This window comes from Lepidochelys kempii, chromosome 16 (assembly GCF_965140285.1).
Source record: "Lepidochelys kempii isolate rLepKem1 chromosome 16, rLepKem1.hap1, whole genome shotgun sequence".
NCBI classification, from domain to species: Eukaryota; Metazoa; Chordata; order Testudines; family Cheloniidae; genus Lepidochelys; species Lepidochelys kempii.
In genome coordinates this window covers 20,693,399-20,708,772 of record NC_136395.1, presented here as the reverse complement: position 1 = coordinate 20,708,772, position 15,374 = coordinate 20,693,399, and the positions used below count along the sequence as shown (strand labels likewise).

Below are 15,374 nucleotides of genomic sequence, written 5' to 3'. Positions count from 1 at the left end.
TTTATTATTATTCCTTTCACATGAAATATTGCTGACGGTGATGAGGTGTTAGAATTAATCATCTGGAATTGAGAAATCTAGACGAGGCCCTAATTTTTAAGATGACTCCTAACAAAGTCTCTAATTCTACGATTAGATACCTGTGGATGCAATTGGGTGGGTTCATGCACTTGCAGTTATTTACGCCCACAGTTACTGCATGCACACAATTCCAAATCCAGCCCTGAATATCTGTAAAGATCTCTGATTTCTTTAATGGGGTTTTGAAGGATATTTGTTCGAAAGTTGACTGTCCCTATCCCAGTCCCTACCTTACCCCAGTACAGACTCCCAATTTGGTAATATGATTTTTTGGAATTATAAATAAAATCTTCTCTAGCTGTCTTGCATAGGTGCTGGACCTATGGGTGCTGGGGGTGCTGCCGCATCCCGTGGCTTGAAGCGGTTTCCATCATATACAGGTTTTACAGCTTGATTCAGTGGCTCTCAGCACCCGCACTGTACAAATTGTTCCAGCACCTCTGCTGTCTTGTGCTAAGAACAGTCAGTAAATTACCAATGGCCAGATCCTTCTTGGCTATCTCACTCGAGTAGTGCATTGACTTCAGTGGACTATTTATGGGCCCAATCTTGGAAGGTACCAAGTGCATTCAACTTTCTTGATGTCATTGGAAGCCAAAGGTGCAGAGGGCATTTCCAGAGATGCGTAGCACCTTGCAAGATCAAGTCCCAAGTGAGTAAGGCAAGTGGAATTTCCCCCCCTAAGATATAGATCTAAGGAATGAAATCCTGGTCTTACTGAAGTCAATGGCATGGCCCCGTTGACTTCAGTGAGGCCAGGGTTTTCCCCAATGATCCATGGAAGCAAAATGCTTGAGATGAGTTCTGGGCTATTATCCATGTTTTTAAGAAAAACAGACCTACTTGAGGACATTGTGGTTTCTTTGGCCGGCACTAATTCACATTCAGGGTCCTCGCCATTGTCTTTCAGTGCATGCTTTTATGGATCTCAAATTCTTGATTGTAATGTATAAAACACGTGGACCTCTGACTGCATTGTCTATGCAACTGACGCTCTCCTCCCATTTGCAGTCTGTACTTTATTAGTACAGTAGGGAAGGTTGGAGAATGGTGAACCCTGCAGAGTCTTTTATAGATAAAGACTCTGGAACTGCCTTTTGCGGAGAAGCACTTTTCTTAAGAAATTCTCTTTGAAGTGCTGTCTGGGTTTATTTTCTTCTGAACTGTTTTACTGTTGCTGTCACTTTTGGCTTGTTGAGACTTTTTCATAAGTGACCATAGCATGATTTAATTGAGACAGGCCTTATATAGTGTAACGTTAACAAAATGTTCCAGCTGTTATAGCAGAAGTGCCTGAGGGCTTTGTTTATGGATCTGAAGGTCCCAGGTTCAATTCTTTAGTGATGATCATCGTGCTGGTACATGGAGTGCAGCCACAGTCCCTTGAGCTGATGCTGAATGCTTTATGCAGAAATTACCTCTTTAGCAACTAGAATATATGGGATTGTGTGTGCCTGTCACTCCTGCTCCCTGGATGTGTGAGGGTTGATTTTGCAGAGTTAATATGTCATGTCTCGGTAGGTATTTGTCTAAGGCCCTGCAGTGAATTGTGAAGCAGTAGGTATATCTCAGATGGTTTGGAGGGTACTTTCTGACTGTGTTTGTACCAGTGAGGTGGGCTGGGCTGGTTGCCAGGACTGTCTCCAGAAAAGGAGAGATGATGAGGAAATACAACTGATCTGATTCTGGCTGGCCGGCTGACAGAGAAAGGATCTTTAGGGCAGAGTGGGAATGTGTATGAAGGTGGTGCTGCAGGGTAGAGTGGATCAGACAGAATGGGAAGAGCTGAGGGAATTGTAGGGCTTTCCTCTCTCATTCCTGGCATAAGGGATTGGCAGAGGTTTCTACTATTAATGAGCTTGTGCCCATGTAAATTCCCGGAGCATCACAGAGCAAAACAGGTGCTATAGAGTGTGTAATTAGTTCATGGTCATCAGAGAGTGGAACTGTTTGGTGGAGTGGCGAGCAGGAATGATACATATTGAGGGGGTTCTGGAGGACACTAGATCAGTGAAAGAGGATGGATTGAATTGTAACACCTCTGTGGCTGCTGCAGGTTATTTGGTAATTACACTTGAATAGGTTACAATTAATTGCCATGGAGCCTGGACTCAGGACTAACCCTTTGCGCTTCCCGTAGCTGTATCCAAGGACAAACATTAATCCACTCTCTTCACAGCGCTACGGCATCATCCCTGTTTTCCAGATGGGGAGACTGAGGCACAGGGAGTTGAAACGTTATGCCTAAGGTCACCCAGTGCGAGAGCTGGGAATGGAACCCAGAGCACCTGACTCCCAGCCCTGTGCACTGGCCGTTAGGTCTCTCTTTGTCACTGAGCAGACAGAAATATGGATGTGTTTGCCCTTTATTTACCTCAGAGGACACAAGTAACCATACTCAGCATTGCTGTGTAAGAGGATTTGTTTAGTGCTGCTTTCAGAATAAACCACTGGTCTCCAGGGAGTTAAACGTGCAAGTCTGTGAATTTTCTTGTAGCAAACTGCTGTGGTTTCGGAGCAGCCCAGTTCAGGGTTTTAAAGCAGGGGGACATTTTTTTTTCAGGGAGTTATAAAGATTTCTTTAGTTTCAGCTGTTCCAGGGGATAATTTCCTCTAGGTTTAAAATAACTAACCTACGAGTTCATGTAACTTCCGGGCGGGTTGTGAAGAGTCCTGGACTGAATCCCAGCTGATGTAAATTGGCACAACATGATGGAAGGCATCGGAGCAACCCTGATTTACACCCACTGAGGGTCTGCTCCCTTGTCCCTGAACCACACAGCAGGGGCACCAGGGTCTCACGTCATGAAATTACTAATTTAAAAGACTCCGTAAGCCCTAGGGCTGGGCTTTCTGAAGGGAATCAGTGCAAGTTGGGTGCTTCGGGTGTTCCACACTGCAGTCGGAGGTGTGACAGCAGCATGCGTAGCCGTGCCCGAGCTAGTTTTGATCTAGCTGGCTCATGTACCGATAGCAGGGTAGCTGCAGAAGCACAGGGTTAAACATGCCTGGGCAATTACCTGGGCAGCTAGCCTACGCAGAAATCCTGCTGCCATGGCACACAAACGAGGTGAATGAAAGCTAGCTCAGGTATAGCGACAGGTGCTGCATTCACACCTGATTGCAGCAGAGCCATACCCTAAGTCTTTCCCTTCCCCTCTCTCACCAGACTCTCATTCTGACTTGCAATTGCAAACATATCTCCTCTACTAGTGGCTAAGCAGCTCGGCAAGCCAAGAACCCAAAGGCATTTCATGCAGCTGGTGGAAGTCCATATTTTCGGTCTTTCCTGAGTGAACTTTCTTTAAAAAAAAAAAAAAAAAAATTAAAGGAAAAATCCAGTGATCAAAAGGCCCTGGAGTTAGAAAACCTTTCCTTTTGGATGCAACCGAAGCCTCACGCACTGATGTGTGTGTCATAGGCAATAATCAGCCATTGGGCATGCTAAACAAACACAAGGCATATCTTACAGTAACAGGGCTCTTTAGTTTTAATGTATTGTTTTGCTTTGGAATTGGCCAGGAATGTTTTTCATACAAGGCCAAACTGTTCTTGATCTGTAGGAGCACAAATCTGTCTCTCCCCTCCCCTCTTCCTCCCCGGTCCTGCAGCTCAAAGGCATTCTCTGGCTTATTGAATCCCCCGAAACGGGATCTTGTCTCACAGCCATGTCTGTCAGGCTTTCTAGTCACAGTGTGAAGCGCTAGTGTAGTAAGGTCGCTGCTCTGAATGCAGATTTCCTACCAAAATTAGTTCGGTATGGATGAAATTCACATCTGTGTAGATTGCCAGCACAAGAACTATCTGCCACTGAAGTCCCACTTGAGCCCTTTTGAGTTAATTACAAGGCTCATTCCATAGCTCTTAGGCATGTGTATCTCCCAATGAAGTGAATGGGAATTCTGTATGCATTAGGATCAAATATTGAGGCCTTTATGACTTAAGTGATACATACGCTTTCCACTGGCCCTTTGCACAGGGGTGAATTTTACCCTACCAAGCCTGCAGTCCCTCTGCATGCAAAACCCTCCTCCCTTCAAAGAGAGATACAGGTGCAGAGAGCTGCAGAATGGAGGCTTTTAACCATTCAGCAAATGCAGCATTTCTGTACGGTAGATATAAATCAAGCCTCCGCTGTTAGATTTTACACATTCTGTAAAAGCAATTGCTGTGCACCTACAAATCTCACCGTAAGTCTATCAGAATGAAGTCATGCAATAAAATATCCCACTGCACTACAATTAAACTGGACTTTAAGGCTGAGTACTGAAGAGTAAAAAATTGCTCCAAGACTGCTGCAATTTTTCTCTAAATAAGCATTACAAACCCAGGGAGTTCAGAGTTAAGGTTAAACGGAAAAGGAATGGGTGAACGTTGAGGCTGGAAAAATTCAAACTGGAAATAGGGTGCAATATTTTTACCCTGTAACAATTAGCTCATGCAGCGAGGGTAATTAGTGATTGGGACAGCTTCCCAAGGGCTGCAATAGAGCCTCCGTCACTTGGAGTCATTAAGTCAGGATGGGATGGCTTTCTAAAAGACAGATTCTAGCTCAAGTTCTGTTGGACTCGATTCAGGAATCACTGAGTGGAATTTTCTGGCTTGGGTTTTGCGGGATGTCAGGTTAGATGACCCTAGTGGTCTCTCCTGGCCTTAAAATCTATGAATCTACGAGGGGAGGAAAAAATCCCAACAAGTTAAGGTATGGGATTGCACATTTAATGCACCCAAACAACTGTAACTTTGTCCTCTGATGACCCTAGCTTCCATTGTTCCTTTCTCTGTTCTTTTCTTAGTTAGCGTCCCATCCTGCAAACGCTTGCTCATCCCATTAATGTTTTGCAGCAGCTACCCTTGACATTGTGCTATCTATTATCTAGGATCAAGGACCCGAAGTAGAGTTTTAAGGAGCAGACCTGTGTGCCAGTCTCAGCTGGTTTACATCACCACTCTCTTAGCTTCAACGGTGGGGCGGTGATACGCACCCACTGAGGATCTTGCCCTTTAAAGTTTGGAAACCCGGTGGAATTGGGCAGAGACAGGGACTCTGACTGAAGAGACACCGAGAAGGGTGACCCCTCAGTGCGCTCCCTCTTTGACAGCACACTGGAATTTTATTCCCTCTTTTGGCAGAGGCAGAGTTCCGTCTTTTTTCCGGAACCCTCATTTCTAGTAGAAAATGAACTCTTGCAAACTTTCATAGACTGTCAGTGTAAACAGAACTTCTTGGAATATTATCATTAAAATCACTGTGATACAACAGTCAGAGGATTCAATTTATTTAAGATATTATCTGAAGCCTAGATGTCATTTATCCGTTTGAATTAAGCAAGCTAGACCAACTGGCTGCTATCTTAGGCTAACAGGTTTTTAGTGACTCTGAGCTCTCTTTCGCCTGTGCAGTTGCTATGAAAGCATTTTGCTTATGGCTCTTTTCCCCTCCCTCCCTACCCCTTTGGCTTATTTGTTTGCAGAAAAAAATGGACAGCCGGGAATACCAGGACGCACAAGGTTTTGCAGCGGATATTCGGTTAATGTTCTCTAATTGTTACAAGTACAATCCCCCAGACCACGAAGTTGTAGCCATGGCCAGGAAACTCCAGGTAAAGATGTTGGCAAATGCGTCTTTCAGAGAGTACATTTTAGTTCCCCCTTAGGAGGAGCCTCCTAGGTTCTGCGCGCGCACAGCTCCTCTTGGTCTCAATCCAGGAGGGTCCTTGACTTCCCTGGTATTTGGAAGGGGCCTTAGATGCCCTGTGCTGTACCCTGTTCCTCACATGGTGTGACTCAAAGCTGAACCCTCTGCTCAAAGTATGGCCTAATCATTGCTTCGCAAGGTGATAGGCGAGCGACCTTGGGTTTACATAGCGCACCCCTCTGAATGCCTCACTGAAGAGGTGGGAGAAATTGTGCAGTCTGACAACTATGCTAGCAATGTACCATCCTAAAGCCAACTTCCAAGGCTGTTGCAGCAGATATTCTCACGCTCGCAAACCAGAGGTGCTGTTAGTGTCAGTACTGGCAGGGTTTTTTCTGAACTGGACGGAGGAGCTAAATCCTAGAGCGGGAGTCTAACCAAGCAGCGGAGCAGCAAGTAAGCAGTTACGAGGAAAGCAAATGCACAGGGAATTGCCAGACTCGATCAGACCCAGGATCCATCTAGCTCAGTGTCTGGTCTCTGTCAGTAGTCAGTTCCAGATACTTCAGAGGAATGTGTAAGAATCTCACAGCAGGGATATATCTGATAATTGGTCCCCCACAAGCAGGTCTCAGATGATTTCACAAAGAGAGATTAAAATGCGATCCAACTCCTGTTGAGAGTCTTTCCATTGACTTCCAAGGAGCTGGGATCCACCTCTTATGACTTTAGACCTTAAACTGTCTGGGGCAAAGAATGCTTTCTAGTTACTTCTCTGTACCGCACAATTGAGCAGGGTTCCTAGCATGATCTTAAAAGATGCAGAATGAGGTCTTTGTGGCTGAGGCATCTTTGTCGCCCTGAATCCAACAACCTCTGCAGGACGTCTTCGAGATGAGATTTGCAAAGATGCCAGACGAGCCCGTGGAGCCCCCGCCCCCACCTCCTCCGACGGCGCCGGTCGTCAGTAAAAGCACGGAAAGCAGCCACAGCAGCGAGGAGAGTTCGTCTGACTCGGACAGCTCCGACTCTGAAGAAGAGCGAGCGACCAGGCTGGCTGAGCTCCAGGAGCAGGTGAGCGGCAGGCCAGCTCTGAGCAGCCTCACCATAGTGAGCGGTGTGTCTGTGCACATGGTGTGCACGTCTACACAATGCATAGTAGAGCTGCACTTGAGGGTATCATTTTGTTGTAAACCACCCCCATCCCCCCCCCAAGGATCCCAAAGCAGTTGGCAAATATGAATGAAACCCCACAGCAGCCCTGGGATAATCTAGGAAAAGATTATCACACCCTTTTTATAGGCAGGGAAACGCAGGCATACGCAAGTGAACTACCTACTCCCTTTGTGACCTTGGGCACGTTTCGCTGGGTCTCAGTTCCCTTTGTGTAAAATGGGGTTAATGATACTTCTTTTCTCTCTCCCATTGGCTGTCTTGGCTGTTTAGGCTGTAAGAGCTACAGGGCAGGGACTGTCTCTTATGTGTACATGCAGCACCAAACACAAGGTGGCTTGGTTAGGGTTTCCAGGTGCCACCAGAACATACCTAAATAATCAAGTGACTTACCCAGCACGTCATTGGCAGATCCAAGAATAGAACCCAACTGTCCTGATGCCCCAGTCCTAACCATTAAATTCCCTACTTTTCCATGAGTGTCTCCATTCAAGAGGTGGCTACTTTTCATTTGCCTAAAGAATGAGAACTAAGTTTTCTCCCAAGGGTCAACTTCTGTGGACCCGTATTTAACTCTTTAAAGAAAGGTTACTAAAAATCAAACAAAGTCTCCCAGCTGAAATCAGTAGACTCAGCCTAATGATTAACTTTAAAAGCTTCTGGTGTAAATGGGAGAGGGGTGAGCACATGTGGGTGGGTGGGTGAATGCTGTCTGTGCCTGGAAGAATGGAGTGTGTTGATAATGGGGCTCAACTCTTCTGTTCTCCCCGCAGCTGAAGGCCGTCCATGAGCAGCTAGCTGCTTTGTCGCAAGCGCCCGTGAACAAACCAAAGAAAAAAAAAGAGAAGAAGGAAAAAGAGAAGAAAAAGAAAGACAAGGAGAAAGAGAAAGAAAAAGAGAAGCACAAAGTGAAAGCCGAGGAGGAGAAGAAACCCAAGGTGGCCCAACCAGCCAAACAGACCCAGCAGAAGAAAGCACCAGCTAAAAAAGCAAACAGCACGACCACAGCTAACAGGTGGGTGTTTGGCATCTTGTCCAGAGTCTTCCTATATGTTAGTCTTTCCCTTCCCTTGCCAGTTTTTTAGAATGAGCTTTCTGTTCTCCATACTAGCCTAGTGATGGGGAACCACACGCGGGTCACATCGGGTAAACGTCTTGGGTGAGAATTTCAAAAGCACTCAGCATTGACCTACCTCTGCGTCTGTTGAAGTCAATGGTGAGGATCCCACTGACTTCAAGGAGAGCAGAGTTAGGCCAGCATTAAGGAAAATTTCAGAACTTTGAAAAGGCTCCCGTTCTGTTCCAGATGGGCAGAGGGTCTGGGTTGGGGTCGGTTACTTTGGGCCAGGTCCCTGTTCCTGTTGAAGTCATTGGGAGTTCTGTCATGGGTTCAGGATCTGGTCCCTTCTTTCCAAGCTGGCTTATCTCTCCCTAATGCAGACACACTGTAAAACGCAAAAAGGGCCCCAACCTGATCCCAGTGAAGTCCAAGTGAAAAATGAGTGTTTCTTCCAGACCTCACCAAACGAAGCCCACCCGAAAGGGTTACATCCACCATCTAGTTCTATGGTGCTGTGATGGGTTGTACCTCTCTGGCACCCTCTTGGAGTGAGGGGTGAGGTGCTTCTCTTGTCTTGGATGTCCTTCTCTGAACGGGGGTATGACGGTTGTCTGGGTTCCAGACTTGGGGTACAACTCTCTGGCTGTGCCCCTGAGGGAGTCTGTTTTCTTCTGGGGCGGGAAGAAGGGAGGTGTTAAAGTAGTCCAAAAGAAAAAAGCCACAATACCTCCACCGCCTACGAAAAGGGGCGCGTCCCTGCAGTCTCATGTAGGGTAAAGGCCAATAGTCCTGGGGGGAAGATCTGGGCTCCCTACCCCTTTTGTCCAAACAACCTGGACTAAGTCCTGGGTCTCTGAGAAGGAATGTAAGGAAAAATCTGGTCCCTCTGTTTCCTCAGGGAGCTCGTTTGGCTGCTGCTCTCGACGAGGTCCCCAGCAGACGGCCCCTGGGGAACTTGTTTGTTCTTGAATGCCTCCCAGCCTGAACCAGGATCCTCCTTTTTAGGGACCTGCCCTTCTCCAGGATTGATAAGCCTCAGGGGTGTAGCAGAGTGGGGCCTATTGAGCCCAGAGGAGCTCTTTAACCCCTTATTGACTGGGCTGGTGCTCTCACAGTCTGTAACAACTGCCGACATGCCAGACTGAATTTGTCCTAAATTGTCTTGATGCTAGACGTGGGATGTTAGGCCCCTATCCGGGACTAGCATTCCTGTTCGAGACAGCATTTAAGTACATACTTCAGTCCCACTGACATCGTTGGGTCCTGAACACAGGTCTAACACCAGGTTATGGTTTGCTAACAGTCAACGTTCGTGGTAGAACATTTAGTACAAGGGGAGGAGAAATGAACTCAATACACCAGCGAGTGTGTTTGTGCTTTCGAACCCTCCAGGCAGCCTAAAAAAGGAGGCAAGCAGGCACCTGCACCCTACGACTCTGAGGAGGAGGAGGAGGGCTTGCCCATGACCTATGATGAGAAGCGGCAGCTCAGCTTGGACATCAACCGCCTGCCGGGGGAAAAGCTGGGCCGGGTAGTGCACATCATCCAATCCCGGGAACCTTCCCTCAGGGACTCCAACCCCGATGAGATAGAAATAGATTTTGAAACCTTGAAGCCCACCACTTTACGAGAACTGGAGAGATACGTCAAGTCTTGTTTACAGAAAAAACAAAGGAAACCATTTTGTAAGTTACTTCATGGCTCATGAGTTCCCCATCAGCCCCGCAGCGCGGGAGGCGAGGGGTTGCTCATTAGGACCCGCTTCTTATCAAACTCTCTTTCCAAGTATTGATTACTTGTTGGGAATCTGACGGTGATTTTTTTAAAAGGCCTCTTTCCCCCAGTGGAAATGTCCAAGACCCTCCTCTCTAATCTGTTTCTGCCCTCCCCAAAATCCTATTCCATGGAAGGCTGAAGGTTCCAAGCTCCCCGGGACGGCGCTCCTTCCCTCCAGAATCTGTGAGGGGCTTATTGTTGTTTGTATTCTGATAGCGTCTAGAAAGCACTACCAAAATCCAGGCCTCCTTGTGCTTGGTGCTGTGCATACACCTAGAAGGATACATTCCCTGATGTGAAGAGCATATAATCTAAATAGACAAGACAAAGGGTGGGGAACCAACACTGAGAGATGAAGTGACTTGCCCGAAGTCACACGCAGAGTCTGTGGCAAAGCCAGGAATTGAGCCCTGATATCCTGAGTTGTGTCTTAACTGTAAGACTGTCCTTCCTTGATGGATGGTCTCTGCTTTGTCCCCAACCCCTCACCTCCAGGAGCAAAGACTCAAATGTAGCAGATAACCATGATCCCTGCATAGTAGCCCATTTTGCTGCCACATGACTTCCAGAGAGCTCTAAGCAAATTTATTTTTTTCCGACATCTTGATATGTTTTTTTTCTTTTTAATGTACAGTAGAACCTCAGAGTTACAAACACCAGAGTTATGAACTGACCAATCAACCACACACCTCTTTTGGAACTGGAAGTACACAATCAGGCATCAGCAGAGATGGGGAAAAAAATGCAAACACAGTACAGTACTGTGTTAAACATAAACTACTAAAAAAATAAAGGGAAAGCAGCATCTTTCTACTGCATACTAAGTTTCAAAGCTTAAAGTCACTGTTCAGTTGTAGTATTTTGAGGGAACAGCCATAAGGTTTTGTTCAGAGTTACGAACAACCTCCATTCCCGAGGTGTTCGCAACTCTGAGGTTCTACTGTATCAGCTGGATTTTGACTGAATCCCTTTACTGCTGTAACAATTCAGAGACTCTCCAGAACAATTATGTATGACAGAGCGTTTTATTTTTGCAATCAAAGCCTGTGTTAACATGGAAAACCTCAGAGTATCATTAGTGCAGGTGTGTGAAGTTTGCATACCCTGCACCGATGAACAGGGCTTTGTCTGAACTGCAGTGACAATGTCAACACCATGGAATATAACTAAACTTTTCTGCCACGTTCTGCTTATTGCAATGTTTAGCTTTCAGAGGGTACTCTGTGTAAGTTTTTGGTGAGAGGGTTTTGGTTTATCATTACTTCAAAATAATACCGCGGAATTTAGGTATTTCATCCCAGGATCAAGCCAATGGACCATCTGTCCTGTTTCTGATAGTGGCCAACATCTGATGTGCAACAGTCGAAAGTATACAATACTGTTCTGTGGGGGAATATTTCTTCCTCACCTCAGCTAGCATTAATTTATGATCTGAAGCATGAGGATTGTTGATACCTTTTAACGTATTAATCCTAGCTAATGCAAATACATTCTTGCCATCTGCTATTTTTGCCTGTGTCAGTTGCGGTTCTCTTTTTTTTTAAGCAACAAAACAGCTGAATTCTTGCATGAAAAATCTAGATCTTGATGGCAAATGCCTGATCTGACAACCTTTAATGGGACACTTTGTTTTACAGGGCAGAAAACCCATGTAACAATTCTTTAATTACAATGTAACTATTGACCATATAAGTGGCTGGTAAGTAACCTGTAACTACAAGGTTATTACATGGATATTTCTATCTTCTAAAATAGTTACCAAGAGATCTTAAAACAAAAAAAAACATGTAAAGGGTGATTGTTATCTGAGAGTCTATGCGACTTTTTGTGTTGTCCTCTGTAGGGATGTGTAATTGCTATGTGGTCACATGATCTTCGCAGTGTAACTACAGAGCAGTTGCATAGTTGTGTGTGCCCTGTAAAATAGTGATGTCCACTTTTTTTCCCCCCAACCATGCAGTCTCAGAAATTGTGCGTTCCTCCTCCACAGCTGCAAGTGGGAAAAAGCAAGCAGCAAAATCTAAAGAAGAGTTAGCTCAGGAAAAGAAGAAAGAGTTAGAAAAACGGTTACAGGATGTCAGCGGGCAGCTAAACAACAACAAGAAACCTGCAAAAAAAGGTAACTGGCCCCACTTAATTGGCTATGTGTAGTGAGGTTTCACTGCTGAATAGTCCTGGGCCAAATCAATTACTATACAGAGACATATATATGTGGAGAGAGAGAATCAATGAATATGTGGAGCTAAGTTTTAGACTGATGCGTCTACTTAAAAAAAATAATAAAATACAGATGTGTCACAATTCCCATTACCAGCAAAACTATTAGTCTTTATTAACTTGGGCTTGTCTACATGAGTAAGTTGCATCAGTTTAACTTAGGGTATGCTTTTAAAGTGAGTTAGTTAAAGCAGGTTGTGTGGACAGTCTTATTTCGGTTTAAACCAAGCTTATTCCGATTTAGCTTATGTCCATTAGGAATCAGTTAAGGCTTACAAGTAGCTTCACTCTCCAGCCGCATTGGGGCTGATTTGTCCTCGGCATATGACACTGTGTGGAGACAGGGCCTCCTCCTCGATCTCCTGCATCGTTCGCTGCCAGCGAACAATCCATCTCTTGGCGGCGAAGGCTGGGGACCGCTGCTTTAAGCTACACCTTAATAGCCAGATCAGTAGACCAAGAACTCTTAACTCGGGCATCCCTCAGGGCGCCGTCCCGGCACAGATCTATACACTGTGGATATACCAGCGACGGAAATTCATGAATGTGGGTGACATTGCTCTAGCTGTTCCACACACAAGCCTTCATACCATCAGCTGCACCCTAACCCGAGATCTTATCACAATGGCTGATTATTTCCATTGCTGGAAACTTAGGTCTAGCCCGAAAAAAAAACAGCTGGTGGAAGTTGCCCAGGTCCTCTCTGTGTCAGCAACTCCCACTCTGGAGTCTGTGCCAGCCAGCTTCAGGCCCCGCACGCTGAGTGTGGGCTGTGGGTGCTGGTGCCATCCAGTTGAAACCAACCTGAGATTCAAGTTGTATTTATCGTGGGTTGTTTGGTTTGGGGTTTTTTTCAGTGAACATTTGCTATAAAATAATTGGCCACCTAAAAAGCTTACTACCCGGGCAGTTCCACTTTAAGGCCTTCTCCAATTTTCCAGAGGTTTCGGATGTTGCCCCAGCTATCGGATTGTACCATACCAGCCCATAGACTGCTCAACCCAAGGGTGGGGAGAGTGTAGGGAGGGGTTTATATGAATAACTCTTTCATAGTTCAGATACCTTCCAAATAAATGATGCACAATCTACTTCCCTCTAGAAAAGTCCAGCTCTGCTCCATCCGGAGGCCCTTCCCGTCTCAGCAGCAGCAGCTCCTCAGAATCCGGAAGCAGCAGCTCAAGCGGATCCAGTTCGGACAGCAGCGATTCGGAATAAACTACAGACACTTAAAAAAAAGAAAGAAAAAAAAAAAGGACAACATACGCACCAATACTCTGCAGTGTTCCCTTCTATGGTTAATATACTGCTCTTGTTCTATGGTGGTCAGGTTTCTCTCTCTCTCTCTCTCTCTCTCTCTCTCTCTCTTTCTCTTATTTTTTCAATTTTTTTAAAAAATTCAGTGTTATAAAATATCTTCCAATTTTTTTCTTTGCTTTTAATAGGTCAAAGATCTTTTTTGTGTGTGCGTGTGACTAGACTTTATGATAAGTAGTTCACTTTGCGTAAAGTCTCTAAATTTTTTTAACTGAAGATGGTTGCTTGGATGTGACAAGAGCTTTGAACTCTTAACAAGAGATCCATAGAAAAATCTGCAAGGTGTAGTATACAGTTTTTTGGGTTTTTTTTTTTTTTTCCAAAGTTCCCTTTTAATACACCCAACCTGGCTCACTACGACGCAAGGAAAAAAAATTTTTTAAAAAGAAATCTCTGTAAAATGGTACTGTATCTGAAAGATGTTAGCTTTTGAACTAGTTGGTGTATTTGTTATTAGCACTAGTATTCTTAATCTCCAAGTCTACAGTGTGATGAAAATGTCAGATGCTATCATCTTTTTACATAAAAAGACAAAAACAAAAACTCATGTACTGTGGATTGTTAAAATGTATCCTTTTTGGGGGGAGGGGGGATAGAGGCATAGGCTCCAATTCAGGAAGGTACTTAAGCATGTGCTTGACTTTAAGCATGTGAGCAGTAGAGCTGATCAGGCTTCCCCCGCCCCGCCGTGAAAATTTTGACTTTTTGTTGAAAAAATAAAACACGTTCAGGCTTTCAACAAAAATCAACAATTTTTGAGGAAAATCAACACTTCGTGTCAATGAAAACCTCCAATTCCCCATCAAAAAATTTTCAACCACCCTAATGAACCAGACCCCCGGACGTCAAGGAGAAAACCCACATGCTCAAAATCAGATATGTGCTCCAAGTACCTTCCCAGATCAGAGGCTTTAGACGGGTCGGGGATAAAGTGGGCGCTGTAGTTTCGGCCCAGGCCACATCACCAATGGAATGGGGCAGGGAGGTGGAATGTTTTTTATCCTATCTTTATATCAGCAAGGAGCTCCCAGGAGGGAACGCTACATCTGTGTCTCGCAGGGTGCAGGTTTCCAAACACTGAAACTTTTACCTCAAGAAAAAAAAGAAGTGGGGGTGTGGGGGAGGGGCGGGGGGACGGAAAACCAGAAAAAAAAAAGACTTTTTTTCCCCCCGTAAGGCTCCGCAATTTTCTATGAGAGTCCAGCCTAACATTTAAACCTGCACTGCTGCAACACGTACATCATTGCCACTGTCCCTAATTTCATGTATATATAAATACTTTATTTATTAACACCATTGGTCATTTGAAACATTAAGAAACCTGCATTGTGAAGAACAGCAGAAATGCAGAGGGGTTTTTTAAATGGTTCGAACCAGCCTAAAAAAAATAAATAAATCTGAGACCTTATTTAAATGTATTGGACTTTTTACCGACAGGTGCTACGGTCCATTATTTCCTGTGTCGGTGTTCTATCACGGTTTGTGTACTCAGTTTGTTTCTTCTTTTCTCCTGCTTTTTTTGTACAGAATTTGGAGACTTACAGGTATAGATGACTTCCTGATGCTGCACATTTCCCTTTTCTCTTATTTGTAATTTTTCCACAGATCTTTCTCTCTCTCTCTGTTTTTGTTTTGTTTTGTTTTTTTAATCCAGTTTTAGGAAAACCCCAGTTCTGTAATATGAACTTTGTAATCTGGGGGGGCAGAAATGTATAGTAAATTGAATTCTTGATTTTTTAAAAAAAACTTTTTATTGTAAAGAAAAAAAAATATACAGAGTTTAACAGAAGTTATGCTTTTCCATATCCCAGCCCCCAGTTCCCTGAGGCTACCTTGTTGCCTCGAACATGGACAGCCTTGACATTTGCCCTGCTGAGGCCCATATTAGCAGACTGTCAAGAGCCTTTGGGCTGCACCTTACCCTCATAAAGTGGTGCAGGTTGCAGCTGTCCTCATTTTATAATAGAGGGGTATGGCCTATGAGGACTGCAAATCCCAGCATGCAATGTTCCCAGCAAGTTTAGCTTCCAAAGAGCTAGAAAGGAAACTTTGCATGCTGGGACATGTGGTCCCAGTAGGCCACACCTCTTTTTTGAAAGTGAGGGAATCTATGGG

The 15,374-nt window shown here is 44.9% G+C and overlaps 1 protein-coding gene across 5 annotated transcripts in view; it reads left to right on the top strand.

Annotated features, from left to right (window-relative positions):
• Window positions 1-14,376, top strand: part of BRD3 (bromodomain containing 3) — a 48,429-nt gene extending 34,053 nt beyond the window's left edge. For 3 of the 5 annotated variants that reach the window (XM_073314940.2, XM_073314941.2, XM_073314938.2), the window contains 6 exons: window positions 5,556-5,684; window positions 6,602-6,793; window positions 7,666-7,907; window positions 9,345-9,637; window positions 11,689-11,847; window positions 13,045-14,376. In XM_073314940.2, the coding sequence (XP_073171041.1) occupies window positions 5,556-5,684; window positions 6,602-6,793; window positions 7,666-7,907; window positions 9,345-9,637; window positions 11,689-11,847; window positions 13,045-13,160 (1,131 nt within the window). In that variant the 3' untranslated portion in view covers window positions 13,161-14,376. Of the gene's footprint in view, window positions 1-5,555; window positions 5,685-6,601; window positions 6,794-7,665; window positions 7,908-9,344; window positions 9,638-11,688; window positions 11,848-13,044 lie in introns of those variants that run through there. The other 2 variants (XM_073314939.2, XM_073314942.1) reach the window with 2 other exon arrangements.
• Window positions 14,377-15,374: the final 998 nt, after the last annotated feature.